Genomic DNA, 20,617 nt, shown 5'->3' on the forward strand with positions numbered 1-20,617 from the left:
TAATTTTTATTTTTTTTATTTTATAAGGTGATGGTATTGCTGAAAGACGCATATATTTTAAAATGATAATTAATTTTCGATATTTCAATATTTTGCTATGATTAAGGTAACTTCCGTAATAAATGAGGTTATAACGTTGAAAAATAACGTAAAATTCATATTAAGAAAATTATACCCCGATATTAATGAAAGGCATTTTCCAACCAACCAAATCGCATGTACTACATACTAGCAATGATTTACGGTATGGTTTTGTTGAGATAATAGATATTGGTATGTGTTGATACATATTTGTTTTGATAATAGCTGGGATTTTTCGACGCATGTGGCATGTGTTATTATTTTAAATGTCAAGCACGGAACTATATTACTGTACAGGAACTACATTACTGTACAGGGATGTAGCTATGCCATGTTGATAACTATCTCACTCTTCATTTATACAGATGATACACACAGATCGTAAATATACATTTACTTATACATGGAAATTTTATGAAATCATAATATTAAAATGTAATATTTGGACATTAATACGATTACACTTATTTGATATTCTGAATGTATTTGCTATTAATTACAAGCATTGCAAATACATTTACTCGTCAAAAGACATCATAAGTATACACTTTTTGTATAACAAATACATTTACTCGTCAAAAGACATCATAAGTATAAACTTTTTGTATTACAAATACATTTACTCGTCAAAAGACATCATAAGTATAAACTTTTTGTATTACAAATGAGAAAATGTGTAAATGAGAACAAGTACAAGCGTTTGCTGTATTCTTTTTTTACATAGATTTATTTAGTTATGATTTCATATGTTATAAAAATGAGTGTTTTTTGCTAGTAATTCAGGGGAATAAATAAAAAAAAACGTTTTTATCATAATATCTACTTTGTGATGGATTAAGGAAAAAAGTCATGGTGTCATAATCGACTTTCGGATGATATAAATTGGTGACATATGCATAAGCCTTGAAATTTTAGTGAATAAATGACGGATGTAATGAAAGTAATATTAATACTTCGGTGTAGCGCACAGGTAATATCAAATAACTGCATCGTTAATATTATCATCTGAGTGTAAAACATAGGGATCTAAATACTTGTATGGTTATGATGTGGGAATGGGTTGTTATCCAATTAGGTTTGTTTAAACAGATTTTATAGCCAGTAAATCGATAAAACTTAATACTCGGGATATTTATTATAAATATTTAATGATATAACACAAACCAACAACATAAAGGATATTTAATACGTAGGCATGCCAATATGAAATACATCAAAGTAAATTAATGCACATGTTGCTAATATACACTGAATCTTGAATCTTATTTGTGTCATATGGGGTCAGACTAACGGTGTCAGAGCTCATTTCATGTACATTGTCATAACAATCAACAATAGGCTATTCTAATATCGAAGGATAAAATGGATTATTATATAAAAAAAAGTTTCAATTGCTAATTTCCATTGTACGCCTTGCATACACATGCACTTTATTTTGCTCAGTTATATAGTTGCAAGATTGTATTTCTTAAGGCAGATAATATGGGGCCTTGGTGGCCGAATGGTTAACATGTCCCGACATATTACCACAAGCCCTCTACTTCTATGGTCGCGAGTTCGAAACCCATGTGAGGCAGTTGCCAGGTACTTACCTCCGGCGGTGGATTTTCTCATGATACTCCGGTTTTTCTCCATCATCAAACCTGACACGGCCTTAAATACTAATAAAACCAAACCAAACTCATACATATATTATTATCTGTTCCACAAATAAATATGGCGGTATTTTCAACGAACAAACTACACAACAATTTTACAAATAGTGAAATTGATGTCTTGTGAGCGCTAATGTAGATATTAAGAACGAGCGCTAATGTAGATATTAAGAACGAGCGCTAATGTAGATATTAAGAACGAGCGCTAATGTAGATATTAAGAACGAGCGCTAATGTAGATATTAAGAACGAGCGCTAATGTAGATATTAAGAACGAGCGCTAATGTAGATATTAAGAACGAGCGCTAATGTAGATATTAAGAACGAGCGCTAATGTAGATATTAAGAACGAGCGCTAATGTAGATATTAAGAACGAGCGCTAATGTAGATATTAAGAACGAGCGCTAATGTAGATATTAAGAACGAGCGCTAATGTAGATATTAAGAACGAGCGCTAATGTAGATATTAAGAACGGTTGTCATGTCTATTTTGGCAACTACATAAAACATACAAAATTGGGTGAACCCGAGTGTTTCACGGAGGAAATGCCCCACTAGGATATATGGGTAACATTTGGTACTCGGTTAGTATGTGAAGTGGACATACCTACGTACACGATATTTCGCGTTTTCGTTATTTCAGCAAATTCACGAATGTATAAATGGGCGATCTTACTGGCGGTCGTGCATTCATTTAATACGTATTACAATTATTCAACATTGGAATCAGCATTCGAGCTCGCTCACGTAATTACTCGACAGTGTTTCAAAAACAAAGGGGTTTACAGTAGTATTAATTTGATCTGTTTAGAGGCTTGGATTTGGTCGAGATTCGGCAGAAAATGTCTTTTGTTGACCGTCTTAGCTTATTTTTTTTACTTTCTTTTAGATTGATATAAAATCATTTTAATACGCTCTCACACCTGAATACCAAACCACGACTATTGCGTTAGGCAATGGTAGTGTGTGCATGTTTTGTTTTCTTCAACAGAAGCTCATATTTGCATATTAGCTGTGTCTTTCAAGAAAGGAATATTTACCACCTTGACTTCATTTCCCATGTGGTAGAAAAGCACCGCCGACCCCTGCGTGTTAATCAAACTTTCCCTGGTTTGTGTCGTGTGCTAGTGGTCTGTCTAGACAGATGTAATAGGTGGGTGAAAATAGTGGTCCCACCAAAATACGTGCCAAGCAATGCGATAAAATTTTGTCTCAAACTATAGTTCTGTCACCTTGGAAAGGGGTGAGTTCATTTGATTTCAGTCTTTATCTTAAGATTTATTGTCTAGAAGGTTTCAGAATAGATACTTTGTAAATATTTTAAACTAAGGTATTAAACAGGTTCGATACATGTATTGATAGACATCGTTGCATGTCCCTTTAAAGATTAAATCTGGTACTTTCATTTGTTGAAACTTAAAAACTCTGATGATGTCTTTAAAGGCCTGATTACCCATTTAAATTGTAGAATCTATAGAGTAAGGTAAAAAAAATCAAATATGATTGTATATATATTGGTTCAACATTTTCATAAAAAAATCTATGGGTATATCGTTACTTAAAATGATGCTAAAACATTCATAGAAGAAAAACTGCCACTTCAACGCCAATGGTTTATTGCTAATTACGTGCCTCAAGAGAAAAGGTGGAAATAAAATGATACCTGGCACTTTAAAAAAAATCTTGGTATCAATATTACGTAATTATCAAATGAGGTATTAAAGCATACATTCTCTTGCTAAATCAATCAGGATTTGCTTTGACTATATTGTGGTAACGATCTGCATCTTTTGAATTTATTTATACAAACACATCATTGAATCAGTTTTATAAATTCGAGAGGTATTCAAACAAAAAATCACTTTGTGTATTGGTCGTAACATACTTGAAGTGTTTGGACACTGAATCACTCAATCTGTCGGTATTGATGTTTTTATTATGTAGCCTCTCTTCAGTATTGTTTGGTACATTCCATATTTAGAATTCCTATCCCTTGTCACATCAGGTCATTATATGACATTCCATTTACATATAAAACATTCTTTGTGTCGCCCCCATTCATGTTGTATCAATAATGTTATACACAACATGATTACAACAGCTGTATCTAGATGATATTTACTCGCTAAATCTACACAAGCTTCCGGAGAAAAATCAATACGAAATACTCACTATAACCTATATAGGTCACAATGGTAACATCCGTGAAATGTAATAATAATTCTCATGTTACCTATCCAATAGTACTGAATTGGATAACTATAAAAGGCATTGAGTTTAAATGTTATATACTTATATATATACTATACACATTCTGCCATTTGTTTTGTGTGATATCGTATTGCGTCATCTCTTTGTGTGTTACATACTGTACTGTGTATTACGTCACCACTTTGTGTGTTACAAACTGTACTATGTATTACTACTTTACTTTGTGTAAAGAAAACTTTCGTCGTTTTCACAAAACAGACCGACGTTTCTCGAACATCCAAATGTCATAAAGAGCAGGAACTGATGTATAGAAATTGGATAAGATATAAAAACTATTTTATGATTGATAAAAGCTTTATTTATGTTATGTGCATATACATATGTATTAGAATATGGGTTTCTGCAACTTCACATACGCAACAGTGTATGGTGTTTCACATGTAGTCGCGTTCAAAGCTTTGATACTTTTGACTATTATATGACAAAGTCTTTCTGTACGTCCATGTATTGCATTTTTGAACAATCCTACAAGACAGTCTTTCTTCGGTATGATGTTGTACAGTAAACGTTTTGAGCAGAACTTTCTCGCTTTCTTTTCAATGTCCAAATTTCAAAGACTAGTGGGTTTCGCTTTGTCTTGATGCATTTTGCCGAAGAGATGGAGCCTTCCTTCGCGATAGCGAAACCCCGGTCTTATAAACATGGCAAACAAAAAGTCTGCTATTGTGTAAAGTGGTGATTAATTAGAACGATGTGTTTTATAGGGAAATTATTCTGTGGCTCTGAATTATTGATTTCTTTCAAAACATTATCAAACAAATCTCCTCGCGGTGCAACTCAGACTTTGGCTGAATTTAATTTAATTAACGCCTGTACTTGTTGAGATAAAATTGCATTACCAGGCTTGTTACAGCAACGTATTTCAAGTCTCTGAAATTCTTCAATTTGGTACTTGTACCAAAATTTCAGGGAACATGTTTAAATTGACTTTGGAAAAAATTGACAAATGAAGTCTTTGCAAACACCGCCCACTTTTAACGCACAATTACATGTTTTGTTTAAGCCTTTTGATTCAAGAACACGAATTATTCTTCTATCGAGTCTTAATTAACACCAAACATTCAAGACTTCACAATTTAGCAGGAAAATCTTTCTGAGAATCTTCAGTGCCATTAAAGAACAAATGGTATTGATGATTGGGAGCCACTGAAAAATGAACAAATTCAAGCAGAATTAAAACAAAAAACAAAATGAATTCAAAATTCAACATAATGAACTGTCATACCCCAGCTTCTCGAACATTCCTGAACTGTTAGAGGAATTGCTACCTGAATATTTTCCATATGTTAAATTGAAGATGTTAAGATAAGTTCCATGGCTTAATATTTTCTGTTAACTTTGGTAATATGGGGAATTTGAATTTAACAAATTCCTTAAAGTTGAGGAATGTTCCTGAAACTTGGCCTCGGTTACCGTTGGAGTTAGCATGTCATAAAGTGTCAAATAAGAGTCACCTATCCATTTTTTATTCAGCGAAGAATGATTCAGAGCTGAATGTAATGGCTAGGGTTGTAAGCTAAATCTTCGCAGCAGCGTGACTAGGGATACTTATATCATGTTTTCCGCCAAAAGACGTTCCATATATGTATATTCTCATATTTCCTAGACAAGTCTACACTGGTCCATCTGTTTGGTGCCATTTGTGATGAAAATTAGTTAACGTAATACTAAGCCATATTTTTGACATTACTACTACACGTTAACCAGATATATCAAATATTACAATATCTATATAGCAGTTCGGTCTGCGATATCCGTTCCATTGTGTGTTTTAACAGAAGAATTAGTCTGAAGAAAATCGATCATACCAGTGAAAGTCTAGCCGATACCATATGACAACAAAATTAACAATATATATAGCCAGACATCAAAGCTTGTTACCGGCTACAAATGTGGTATTATCAGAATGGTAATGTTTCTGTACGATATCCTTGTACTACAGCTCAGATAGAACACGAGAAGTGTTGCAGTATCAGAGACGACCATAAGAAAAAATACATCAGTTGTTTTTTCCAAGCAAAGCTTTCTTCAAGGGTTGGCACATCTAGAATGCAGTACAAATTTTTAATATAAGTCCATCAAGTTGTGTACCCCGTTACAGGATAACCCATCGGAGGTTTGGTTTTCATGAATCCTAGTAAGAAGTGTTTCATTACTAGTTTTTCAAGTTTTTCAGAAGTTAATTTTACTATTATACTGTAGTTGGATAATTCAATTAATAAAATTCGGCAAATCCAACGTAGTGTATGTATCGTGGTCAATTTATCGTCAATGAACTGTGTCACGATTATGATGATACCGTGTCGCGGATTTGTTGTGAGAACATTCAATACGTCATTTCATTGTGAATGACAAAAAAAGTCATACCCATTTTGATAACAGCGAATTCATGAAAATAGTAACATTTCCATACTGAAGTTCATTAACATACACGTACTTTAAATCTCGAGAATTTAGTTTATCTTGCAAATATTAACATATATTAGTGCTAATTTCGATATAGGCTTATATGTCACATTATAACATCATCAGTTGTATTCTCATGTCGACTTTAAAACATTATACGTAGATATATATGTAAGCCATATATAAGCTTGTCCCATATATAGTTTGTGTGACGTCAGAGAGACAGAATTATTATTTCTATTCCTCAGAGCCAAGCTTGGTCGCATGAACTGTCAACATGCATACATTCCCGCTGGTGTTTTGCTTTTTTCCACGAAATATAAACATTCGAAGCCTACGCAAGATACAACTGTATTTGTCTTTCATAATTTAAACCCGGTTTTAACATCCTTCTGATCAGCAACAAATTGGAACTCTTCACAAAAACCCGAGAAGCATATAATGAAAGAAGATCGTCGATCGGTTACCGCCTTCGTGCATCAAGGCCGGTTCCGTTTCAAAGAACCCGAAAGATTGCAGCTGGATTATTTAGGATACCTTAGAATGTCAATTGATTAAGACGGGAGCCACATCCGTGACAGGCTTATCTATAACCAAGCTCTAACTTAACGCGGATCTTGTCTAGCTCGGCTAAGTTTGTCTCATCCGAAAAATTACCTTATCGAATTTCAGAGAGGGAGACCTTGTATTATCAAATTTTACCGTTGCCTGAAAATTACTTCTAAACAACAGTTTCCCTAAGGTAATCATTGCGGATATCTTATATCATTCGGTGAATGTATCTATAGGGAAATGGAGGAAGCAGTTTGTTGTATTAGATATTATGTGGTGTGTCGTGCGGGCCTGATAACACTTATATCCAATATCCAAAACACAGCTTCAGACAATTACAATACGATTACCCCGTAAATACCAGATACAGCTGCAAAATAACGTCAACTAGTTTCAACATTTAAATAAACCCTTATTCTGTTTTGATAACTTTTAATGTCAAGTTTAATATTTCGAAACACTAATGTTTTGAGGACAAAGAGTACAGAGCACCTTCGCGATATATTTGTTCCGTACATGTACCTTAAAATAACAAACAAACAATTTTCTTGGGCCAAAAACTCTTTCATTGCATCATTCATTGAATTTGGTGAATGTATAGTTCACAAATATCTGTAAAATTTAAAATGTTATTTCCCCCAAATGTCTCTACCCAGCAGCAGTTCACTATGATATAATACTACCAATGACAGTTTCAAGTTTCACATTACCTGTACAAGAATTGTATAAAACACAGGTAAGAAGCAGCTTTCTCTTTTCAGTTTTCTCGAGCTACCGTTTTGTCATTCTGAAAGTGATAATATGAATGCAAAGTAGACCTTAAACCAAAATTTTGAGAAATAGATCAAATTTCAAATGAATGAAAGGGAGCAAGCAAGAGACAGTTCTTCAATAGTGTGTAATTAAAATGTATTTCAGCGTATGTATCAACGACAACTCCGTGAAAAGTACAATTTTCTTAAAGCATGTCCAAGATACCTTTCTTCGGATACAGAGAGGTTTGTACATATAGCGTGCAATTTATTCAACGTGATGTCTTTTAGCGATAGTCTGACCGTTATGCAAAGACGGGATGATTTGTATAATATAACAATACAACAGTGGTCAGGGAGACTTTGTCCAGAAACTTCCCGTCCTTCGATGGGAAGAAAAGCTGCGTATAAATAATTGCCACAGCCAATACGCACATAAATATTATGCAGGATATATACATAAGTATACAGAAAAGAATGTTACATTATCGTCAACCGTAAACCTCCAAAAATCAATGACCAAAGTTTAATTAGTACCTTTACCATCTCTTTGCATTTAATTGAGTTTCAAGTAAACCTGGATTAATGTATTTTCAAATATGCTATGACTACAAGAGGAAAGTTAATCAACGAACGTTAACACATCTTCAGCATATATATTACTGCTATAACTATAGAAAGCTCACATACCATGACTTAGTTTCTAAATCGTGAAAATACAACTACCCGCCAATGTGTACAATAAAGTTTGTAATGCTGTATAGTTGTTGAATTTCACGATGTACTGCTTGAACATTATTCCCAGGGATGAGGTTCACGAATCCTTTTTGTTGCATTTGAAAGCGTCATTTACTTACACGTGAAAAGTTTCTCGGGGTATTAATTCCCGCGAATATCAGCAACGATACACTAGTACAATTACTTTAGTATATTTATTAGAACATCGTGTAGTAAGTCTTTCTTTAATAAAAATAAAAGTGATATAAACTGGACTAGACACTGAGTGTTATTAATTAGAAAATAAGATAGATGGCGAGTAAATCCGCGATAGTATCGACCCGTACATCGCCCGTGTCTGACATGTTACAGACTGTTAAGGCTATATACTACCAAGTACCCATTATAACGGATTTACGTGCTCTGATTTGTCTTTCCTCGGTGGTCAAGTAAATTCCTCATCAATTACCGAGGAAATCAATAACGGTCGGATCTACATGTACCTGTTTCTATGGGTCTTTTTCTTATGCCTCGTACTATACATATATATATATCTATCTTAGGCGGTTTTGGGGTCAACCCCACTTAGGCTAACATAATTTTGATAAAATTTTATTCTTTAGTTGTAGTGATTTTGATTTCGTATTGATAATCATCATTTCTTGATTTAATCCACATGGTGGATCATTAACAATAAATTTAAATGTCACCCTTTTTGGGGTCGTCATTTCTTGTTTTAATCCACATGGTGGATCATTAACAATAAATTTAAATGTCACCCTTTTTGGGGTCGTCATTTCTTGTTTTAATCCACATGGTGGATCATTAACAATAAATTTAAATGTCACCCTTTTTGGGGTCGTCATTTCTTGTTTTAATCCACATGGTGGATCATTAACAATAAATTTAAATGTTACTCTTTTTGGGGTGGCCATTTCAGTTTCATTTAGTTGTTGAGTTGTTCTTGATATGTGTGGAGGGGCATAAATGCTAGCTAAGAAATTAGCTTATTTTATGCTTGTAACTCATATCAAGCTATATCATTATGTTTTGTAATTATTTTAGAATGTCTTATTTGGATTTAAAAAAAATATTGAAGTTTGACTCTTTAAACTATGATATATACTGTCTTATAATTTGGACAAGGAATCTTTAATAGAATCAATATCTTTTCTGATTGGCTGCTGATGACGGAATGATATCGCAGGCTTTTGATTGGTTAGTGTGGCCTGAGGGTACGCATCCCTATTCTCGATCAGCAGCCATCTTTGATTTTTCCTGTCAAGCACTAGAATATCTGAAAAGTTTTCAACCCACCCTTAACCCACCCAGTGGCGGTTTGTTTTTAACCACTAGCTACATAAAAAATTTTATTGTTTTTGTTGACAGTGGCGGTTTTGGTTTTTGGGTCAACCCCACTTAGGCTAACATAATTTTAATAAAATTTTATTCTTTATTTGTAGTGATTTTGATTTTGTATTGATAATCGTCATTTCTTGTTTTAATCCACATGGTGGATCATTAAATCATTAACAATTAATTTAAATATCACCCTTTTTGGGGTGGCCATTTCAATTTCATTTAGTTGTTGAGTTGTTATTGATATGTGTGGAGGGGCATAACTATATCTATCTTAATATTACAATACAGCGGTGGCCGAGTAATTAACATGTTGTCCCGAAATATTACCACAAGCCCTCGACCTCTGGGTCCGAGTTCGAATTTCATGTGGGGCAATTGCCAGATACTACCGCTAGTCGGTGGTTTTATCTTGGTACTCTGGGAACTCTAAATTTTCTTCACCAACAAACCTGACTGTTTATAGGACGATAAACTAACCAAATCAAATCTACCTGGTGTCATAGCTCCCGCGTAGAAGTATTTCCGGGTAAAGACTAATGGTGTTATAAACTGGACTAGACACTGGGTGTTAATAATCAGGAAATAAGATAGATGGCGAGTAAATCCGCGATACTATCGACCTGTAACCCGCCTGTATTTGACATGTCACCTGATGCCATAGTTTCGTATTGAATCATCCACCTTGGTAGCTTATATGATTATCTTTATATCGTTATCCATTTACCCCACAATTCATCTCACATGTTCGACATATAGACTAATAATCCTCACACCCACGGCTGTCATTACTGCTTGTTACCATGGAGTAAATTTTCGCGATTTACTCTTTGGAAATAATTTGCCAGTAAATGTTTTCGCGAATCCTTTTTATATCCTTTGAAATCGTCATTTATTGGCTGAGTTTGAAATATAAAACCGTGTTTTGTGAAATGTTTTGCAACGTATCAAATTTCGCAAATTTGGGCGAATCCGCGAATTAAATTAACCCCCCCCCCACCCTCACGAATAACGAATATAAGTAACTATTTTTCAGTATTACTCTCTTTTTCGTCCTATGCATCTAAAATCGTGTTCAAAACAAAAAGCAATATAATTGAGTAAGTCGTGTAAGACGGAAAAAATGTGCCGTTAGTTAAGATATAAACAAACTCTTGTCTGAAAGAAGTTATTTGTAATTTATGGCTCATTCCAATATTATCTCACTAATACTCAGCTTGATACGCCTACATACATTTCATTATTGCTCGATAGACATTTTAATACAAGCTTATATCATATATTTTCCGGGATATTTTATTGATAAATTATATATATCCTTCTATAAATCCCTACAGCTTACGAACATTTTAACCCCATAAGCCACCATGTCCGCCTTACTTCCCCATGGTAATTGAGTCTTGTGTCGGCGTATAGCATGCTGCTGTTCTAAAGGACGGAATCTATATATAAGTAGACATTCCGACAACCAAAACATTGAATAATTGTCACTTAAATCACAATTTGTCTGAAAGCATTTTTAATATATATATATATTCATATTGGCACATGTCTCAAAATGCCTCTAGCCTCTAAATACAGATTCAGGATAGAGGTTTGTGCTTGAACATCAATCAAAAAATCAGGGGTTGATATGTTTAATTCCTGATTTTCCTGTATGGTTTGATCTATTTGTCATGCTTATACTTCATGAATAGCTCACGTTTTATCAAGACACCATTTAGGTAAAGCATATGATTATACAAAAGGCTGTAGTGTTTTCTTAAAAAGAACACCATGGATACACATAATGTGCATTGAGGAAAGGGATTCAGCCTTCGGTATTTCATGTTTTTCCCCATTTTGCTGATTAGAATGCCATTACAATTACAGAAATCTCATTAAACACTTGTTATAAATCTTATCTTTTTCTGCAAAATACAAAATGCAATTATCCTTTTCTTTTCGGCGTTTGATAATCATCGAATGGAAATTTCTCAAACTCTTTAATTTAGTTTCAGTTGAAACGATCTTTCATGTTGGTGGCAAATCGTTCTTCTGGCTTCAAATTATTAGTTTAGTTCAGATCGATAACAAAATGTCTGCTCAGCGATTCTGGATTTTTTTTACTTTGTTGGCAGTGTCTTCTTTGCTGAGTCGTCAATAAACAAGACCAGTTAAACAAGAGGGACAGTTCATGGATCACATTGTGAATTCCTTGACCTTCTGTCGGAGGACCAGCCTCATTAGTGTATTAGAAATGCATGACGATTCTCCTAAACCTGGAAATAAATGTTTTAGGGGTAGATTTATTTATACTGTCCGGACATTGAAGGATTAAAGGGCTACTAGAAGCCATGTCAATTTACATAATGACGTCGAGCCAAGATCTGAACCGTACAAAACGCTGATAACGGGCTATTGATTTCGGCAGTGGACATTATTTTTCCGGCAATACCAAAAATGATTACAAAGTATTCGTACTGCTGTGGCATTTGTAGTCTTAGTTAATGTTGACTTTCCTCAATTCAATCCATTGTTTTATGTATGAAATGGGGCCGCTGGGAGGGAAAAGTGAAACCGTTGAACGTAGCTATACCAAGTACTAGAAGCGAATCATTTTGGGAATTGAGGCACCAGTCCAATTTTAAGAGCTACATGCCTAGGGCCTTTGTTTATTCTGACCCAAAACGCGGAATGTGAATAGGTTCATATATACGTTGCTTTTCCGGACAAAACGGCTAAGGATGGTGACTTTAAAAATACGTTCTTGTTTTGTAAGTGGGTGGACTGATTAGGCTTTCTGAGCCTTGTTCCCAGTTATTGTAAACAGTGAGAGACTCGCACATGGATAGAGATATTCAATACCAACCCAAAGGATATTAGAAAATGTAAACATTAATCATATTCATTATCCTATCTAAATGTCTCTGTTTGAAGCCGTGTGTTATGAAGTCCCTGACCTTGACCTGCGTAACAGCTCTTAATTTAACAATATATAATCTGAAATAATAAATAATGCATGCTCAATAGACATTTTCTAGACACTAAGATAAATCTTGCGCCACAAACAACCGTTGTGTTGCCTTCGAAAACATTTATTAATCATACTCTCCTATGCTCTAGAAAAATTCGTATCACAGTTTAAGTATTTATTTTAATTATTTCTACCACTCAGAGGTGACTGTGGTAGTAAATCTGACGTTTGTCCTATACGTCTTAGTTGAGACCTGAACTCATCCATCCCAAAGACACATTTAGACTCTTCTAAAAGATAAGACCAGTCCATTATGAAATCTCAGGGGTGAATAAGTTAAGGAAAGAATATAGGATACATTCATCATAAGAGTCGCCTCTAGGTAGTTGATGTTTCTTTCGGAACTCTGACTTGAAACCAATCTCATGTAAACTCCCACAAAGAAACATAATTTTTGGTCGGACATGAACTTTTTATATTTAAAGCTAAACCATCCAGATTTTAATTTCATAGCATCCCCGTTACGTTTATTCATGCAACGAGTGATGTTGCCTTGCAAATATTAACAATAACTGGGAAGAAATTGTAATTTATATATTTTATTATGGGATTTTTTTCAAAAAGATACCATTGTAAAACAAACAAAGAGTAGTACTACGATTTTGAGGATGTTCATGACGAATACTTTACACAAGCTGTCATATATTGTTTATATGTAAATAACATTTCTTTATGGTCATAGAATGTAAAACCCCGCGTGGGTCCTACTCTAAAGGCCCAACGGGTAGATAGGAAATTATTATTGATCCTATCAATAAATAAATCATATCCATATATATGGTTTGTCACGAAAAACTAATCAGTAATTTTGGGAAGGGCTCATAACGAAAGATGACGGACATATCTTGTATTCATGTAATTTCAATGTTGTTTTTTTTTTTTAAATTTCTTGTCATTTTGTTGTGTTTTTATGCGACGATGTATTTCAGACAAAGCGTAATATCAGTCCAATATGAAATATTTAGTAATACACGCCAACGCTACACTTTTATGTCGCTGGTAAATAAAACATTTCTTTTCATTTTATTTCCCTATGTAATACGGATGTGACGAGGAGGGTGACGCACGACTATGGCTCTGTCAACAATTTATAAAAAAATCTACTAAAAATAGAAATGTAACTTTTTGACAAAATTTGCGTCTGGCAACTTGCTACAGATATTGATAAATTATATTTGAAAATCTCATAACTTCTTTGATCTATGTTGAAACGAGACTTCAACAATGGATTCTGACTCTGACTTAATCATTCATTTTTGCGATTGTCTTCGACGAAGTGCAGAATGCTTTGTCTTTCGAAGCTCCTGGTTTTCTTTTCATGTTCTTCTGTAGAAATAGCAAAACATTTGACTGATGTTTAATGATAACGTTGAATATTTCTTATTCCAAAGCTCCCTATATAAAAGTAAGAAATCTATTCAATTTTATAATTATTGTTCGATCCATTCCTTCAAATTCCCACTTTTGTCACTCATTTTTTTCATTTACATCTCATTATTTAATTACCACAGTCAATTATAGACGACGTCACAAAATATGACGTAAATGACAACCTATTTTAAGCCAATAAAAATGCTCGTTACAAGCATACGTGAATCAATTTGTAAAAGTCAAATCAAACCAACAAAAAACTTAACCAAATACAAAAAACATCAACATTACCATAATTATAGATGACTAGGCTCGTGTTGTATAAATGCATAATAATTACGTAACAACCAGATAAATCAAATCAAAGATCAATGATGAATATAATTTAGAGGCTGATTATGTAGCAGAAACCACTAGACCATGACTCACAGTTGCAAATCTATCTTATCTACCTCACTGGTTATGGTCCATTGTCATCGACTGTTTGTTATCAACCTTTTGAAGTATCCTTGTATTTGTCGAAGCATGTGATGCATACTTATCCGGTTGGGATCACAAATGGATCTGACGTTCACTGAACATAGACAGTTCTTTGGCTATATTTTGTCCGTTAGCAATGATATGTACTGAGATAGCAACGCTCACATAGAACCGACTGGACTTGAGCTGGACTTGAAGTCTCGTTTTCTGTAGTGTATGTACTAAACTTTTTTCTGATACAGTCTACATCAAAGTTTATATAATTTTAGTACGATACACTTTCTCCTCGGAATGGAAGTATCTCTTTTAAAAAAGGCTTGCGGATGATCTAGCTTCAGGCGATATATTGTTAAACTTTTTACTTCCTTTCAGGATATTAATTATTGGTTTGGTTTTTTTTGTCATCACTTAACACATTCTATAAGGAAGGAAACAGCGTTAAAATATCATTTTATCATGCACATGCTAAAGCTATCGTTTATTTTATCTTTAATTGTACATTTCTTGATGTTGTTTTTGTCAGTTTTTCGTAATTGCTGTTTTTGTGTAAGACATGTAGCTTATGTTTTCTCTGTATTTTGCCAGATCCCTGACCAGTATGTGTGTTGACGTCTCCTCGGGATAATTAGCGCTTCTCACAATGATGGCCGATTGTGATTCCTCCCCGGACCACACGCCCTCTAGGGAGTCGGATTCCGCGGAAGTCAGAGCAATATTATGGGGCAGACTTGGACGAAGCCTGGAAGAGGGTGTCACCAACGAAACGCCAGCCATTTCAGAGCAGACGGCACCTACTTCCGGTACTGCGCGTCCACCATCTATAAAACGGCCAACTCGTTTAAGCGATGAATGGAACGAACTTCGAAGACTGCGTGGTAGTCCTGATGGTCAGGATAATATTTCCATTCCATCTCACAGAATGGAAAGCAGACGATCCATATGGAAGAATTTTATATCCTTATGCACAAGTTTAATGTGTGCTTTTATATCTTTTCTGCCGTTACGAAACATTCAAAGTAGTCTGTATACCGATTACCATCTAGGTACATTATCTCTAGCAGTGATTTACGGCAGTTTTATCATTGGCTGTATTCTATCCTCTTGGATCGCTCAGAATGCCCGGCCAAAAGGGCTCATTCTCGTTTCCGTCTTCAGTCACGTGCTCTTTGTGGCGGCAAATATGTTCCCATCATTCATCACGCTGATCCCTGCTTCCTGTCTGTTTGGATTTCTCCAGGCACCTTTATGGTCAGTACAGGAACTTCTCATAGGAAGTTACGGGACGAGTTATTCGGCTGTCACTGGAATGAGGATGGAACGGTCTATTCAGCAATTTCAGGGTGTGTTCGTTATATTTTGTCACTCCGCACAAATATTTGGAAATCTTTTGGAATCTCTCGTGTTAGGTATGGATGATACTACAACAAATACAATGTTTCATGGGAATTATTCCAAATATTTACGGGAGGAGGCCCGCACCACGAACTGTACCTCCCCGTGTCAAACTCCAATGAAATACTCCTATCACGTGTTTGGGTACGAAATTTTCCCAAACACCATGTTACTTGACGGCAGACTACACCAGGTGGAGATTCTAAAAATAATCTTCCTGGCGATTGGATGTGTGTCTGTCACCCTAGTGGGACTTTGTTTACGTAAACCTGACATCATTCTGAACAAAAGAAAAATGTGTTTAAAGGAGAAGGTTCAGGAGAGTTTAAGTTTCTTTAAAACAAAGACGTTCCTCATGCTTGGATTATTAATGATATTTACCGGCATGCAACAGGGAATCGTCATCAATGACGTCACAAAGGTAAATAATTCAAATTCATTTTTTTAATCATTTGGCCCTGATTTCAAGAAAAAAAAAGAATCAAAAGTTTTTGCCACAAGTTACATTGTGAGACATATCCGATGCTCTAGTGGTTACTATTACCGACATTATATCCATCCCTGTACTATCTCTGGCAGCTATTAGATTGTTTTGATGTACATCAAAGGACTAAATTCAGCTGAAATTATCCGTGTCTTTTGTTGCCTTCAGATTATGACATAGTCCAGGGGTGGATATAACGACAGAGAGTGTAAATCTTGGAGAATCGAGGATGGTTGAGAGAAAATGTACGGTTTAACGTCAGTAAGCAGGTTACTCTTTAGACGGATCGTTTGTTGTTTCCCGTTTCTTTGAATGTATATTAAAGCTCATTTTTGCATGCAAAATCGTTCGCTCTGCAGTACAATACCGTTATAATGATCAGGTAAGTATAATAACCTTCTCTAGACTGTGGTCCTGCTGATTAGAGGTAGAACAACATATTGATGATAGGCGATGGGTCTATGGAGTGTTAATTAACTTCGCTACGGACGCGGATACGTGATCTTGAACGTTAATTAGCCTCGCCATGGACCTCTCAAATATGATTTTGCGGTTGTGAATTAATTTCACTACGGGCGTTATATGATATGAAGACTTTTAATTAGCCTCACGGTTTTTCATTTCTTTACACGTGAATGCCTTGACCGGGTCGTAATCCGCGTGACCGTTATAGAGGTTTAATATATCACCTCCTGTCTATTATAACCGTGGTAATTATAGAGTTATATACTTATGAAAGATTGAGCTTATTAAAACATTTACAGAAAGAAAAACGGCTTGTAATAGCTTTATGATTTGGGGATGTATTTTTGATACATAGCTTTTGATTTATCAAATGAGTTGAAGCATTCATCTAAATAACTGTGCTTGATTTCATTTAGGACTAAATCAAATTGTTTATGAAAGCAATCATACCAGAAAACTGGCGTTGAAATTCTATGGGTTGGGTTTTTCAAGAATTGAATTTGTTAGTGATTCTCACTCAAAAAACCCGCAATATATACGATAAAATATTTTTTTCTAGATGAAGGACATTATGTTTGACCATCGATTCAATGTTTCACAACATAGGTGCTCTTGGGGTAGTCGATTTCGACATACGACCATGACCTTGGTATAACAAATGTATATAAACGAACCTAATTTACTTGAGTTGAGTAATAACTGGTGTCATGAAGTATGTGATGAGCACACGACCCCTGTCTACTTTCAGTTCGTACGGTAAAAACACACAATGGAAATATTCCCGATATCGACCACGTGGTGACTCAGTGCATTATACTTATATATACCCACTAGTCGATCAATGCTATAGCCATAAGGTTACGCACTACTAATTGAAGAAAACAACACACACCATGTCATTTGGTTCACATTAATTAGTCATATGAACCAAACTTTGAATAATCGAGACCGGCAATGTTGCTAATGGAAGAAATGAATGATTTATCACAGACATAAAGTTATCATTCTGAAAATTAAGATGAATTACTCCAATAAAGTTTAAAATTCGTTTGAGATACCGCAACAGATTTGACGGATTTGTGATTATTTTGTCACATTGAGATTGTGGCTGTTTTGTTTTTAAATTGTTTTATTAGGACAAGATAATTAAATTACATAAATATTTTTAATTTATAATTAACAGGGATTACACCGATAATCTTTATTTCATGGTGAAGAGCGATTACATTAATGTGTTTTTTTATGTTTAAGAAGGATCATTTGTTTCTGCCAACATTCGGCTTTACTGTCCCGACAGACATTAGTATTAGGGAGCTGTCTCATCCTCCTCATAGAAATGTACTGGTTCAATGTTCCCTGTCTCATCCTCCCCATAGAAATGTACTGGTTCAATGTTCCCTGTCTCATCCTCCCCCATAGAAATGTACTGGTTCAATGTTCCTTGTCTCATCCTCTACATAAAAATGTACTGGTTCAATGTTCCCTGTCTCATCCTCCACATAGAAATGTACTGGTTCAATGTTCCCTGTCTCATCCTCCCCATAGAAATGTACTGGTTCAATGTTCCCTGTCTCATCCTCCACATAGAAATGTACCGGTTCAATTTTCCTTGTCTCATCCTCCGCATACAAATGTACTGGTTCAATGTTCCCTGTCTCATCCTCCCCATAGAAATGTACTGGTTCAATGTTCCTTGTCTCATCCCCCGCATACAAATGTACTGGTTCAATGTTCCCTGTCTCATCCTCCTCATACAAATGTACTGTTTCAGTGTTCCCTGTCTCATCCTCCCCATACAAATGTACTGTTTCAATGTTCCCTGTCTCATCCTCCTCATACAAATGTACTGTTTCAGTGTTCCCTGTCTCATCCTCCCCATACAAATGTACTGGTTCAATGTTCCCTGTCTCATCCTCCTCATACAAATGTACTGTTTCAGTGTTCCTTGTCTCATCCCCCGCATACAAATGTACTGTTTCAGTGTTCCCTGTCTCATCCTCCTCATACAAATGTACTGTTTCAGTGTTCCCTGTCTCATCCTTCTCATACAAATGTACTGGTTCAATGTTCCCTGTCTCATCCTCCTCATACAAATGTACTGTTTCAGTGTTCCCTGTCTCATCCTCCCCATACAAATGTACTGGTTCAATGTTCCCTGTCTCATCCTCCTCATACAAATGTACTGTTTCAGTGTTCCCTGTCTCATCCTCCTCATACAAATGTACTGGTTCAATGTTCCCTGTCTCATCCTCCTCATACAAATGTACTGTTTCAGTGTTCCCTGTCTCATCCTCCTCATACAAATGTACTGGTTCAATGTTCCTTGTCTCATTCTCCACATAGAAATGTACTGGTTCAATGTTCCTTGTCTCATCCTCCACATAAAAATGTACTGGTTCAATGTTCCCTGTCTCATCCTCCACATAGAAATGTACTGGTTCAATGTTCCCTGTCTCATCCGCCACATAGAAATGTACCGGTTCAATGTTCCTTGTCTCATCCTCGCATACAAATGTACTGGTTCAATGTTCCCTGTCTCATCCTCCCCATACAAATGTACTGTTTCAGTGTTCCCTGTCTCATCCTCCTCATACAAATGTACTGTTTCAGTGTTCCCTGTCTCATCCTCCTCATACAAATGTACTGGTTCAATGTTCCCTGTCTCATCCTCCTCATACAAATGTACTGTTTCAGTGTTCCCTGTCTCATCCTCCTCATACAAATGTACTGGTTCAATGTTCCCTGTCTCATTCTCCCCATAGAAATGTACTGGTTCAATGTTCCCTGTCTCATCCTCCACATAGAAATGTACTGGTTCAATGTTCCTTGTCTCATCCTCCACATAGAAATGTACTGGTTCAATGTTCCTTGTCTCATCCTCCACATACAAATGTACTGGTTCAATGTTCTCTGTCTCATCCTCCACATACAAATGTACTGGTTCAATGTTCCCTGTCTCATCCTCCCCATACAAATGTACTGGTTCAATGTTCCCTGTCTCATCCTCCACATAGAAATGTACTGGTTCAATGTTCCTTGTCTCATTCTCCACATAGAAATGTACTGGTTCAATGTTCCTTGTCTCATCCTCCACATAGAAATGTACTGGTTCAATGTTCCCTGTCTCATCCTCCTCATAGGAATGTACTGGTTCAATGTTCCTTGTCTCATCCTCCTCATAGGAATGTACTGGTTCAATGTTCCCTGTCTCATCCTCCTCATAGGAATGTGTACTGGTTGAATGTTCCCCAGAGACAGTTTTCCATCAATGATCAAATGAATGATCTTTCTTTAAAATAGACTAGTTTAAGGAAAATCTACAAGGAATCCAGGTTATTGATAAAACAGTTTTTCACACGAAAAAGAATATTATAGATTAAGTTCAAAGAGGAATGGCAGTTTGGGACCTGTGGTGTCTAAGCTAGATATGTTTTGTATTTGTTTCCAAATATAATGAGCTTTGTTAGCTATGCCTTGTCATAAAATGAACCTTTGGTCAAAGTGATTTCAAACTTTTCAGTGGACAAAAAAATAATATAAAGGATCAAATCCTCACCCTTTTGTTCACGAAACTTGGTGACTTTTTGTTGGATTTTATTTCCATGAGTACGAAGT

General features: G+C 35.4%; 1 protein-coding gene across 2 annotated transcripts in view; it reads left to right on the top strand.

Moving 5' to 3' along the window:
- LOC138315281 (protein unc-93 homolog A-like) overlaps nucleotides 1–20,617 on the top strand; it is a 36,086-nt gene that overhangs the window by 2,293 nt on the left and 13,176 nt on the right. Inside the window, exons 1-2 of one of the 2 annotated variants that reach the window (XM_069256170.1) lie at nucleotides 14,635–14,875; nucleotides 15,247–16,474. In XM_069256170.1, coding sequence (XP_069112271.1) covers nucleotides 15,302–16,474 — 1,173 coding nt within the window. In that variant the 5' untranslated portion in view covers nucleotides 14,635–14,875; nucleotides 15,247–15,301. Of the gene's footprint in view, nucleotides 1–14,634; nucleotides 14,876–15,246; nucleotides 16,475–20,617 lie in introns of those variants that run through there. The other variant, XM_069256169.1, reaches the window with a different exon arrangement.

Source organism: Argopecten irradians, chromosome 2 (assembly GCF_041381155.1).
Source record: "Argopecten irradians isolate NY chromosome 2, Ai_NY, whole genome shotgun sequence".
NCBI lineage: Eukaryota > Metazoa > Mollusca > Bivalvia > Pectinida > Pectinidae > Argopecten > Argopecten irradians.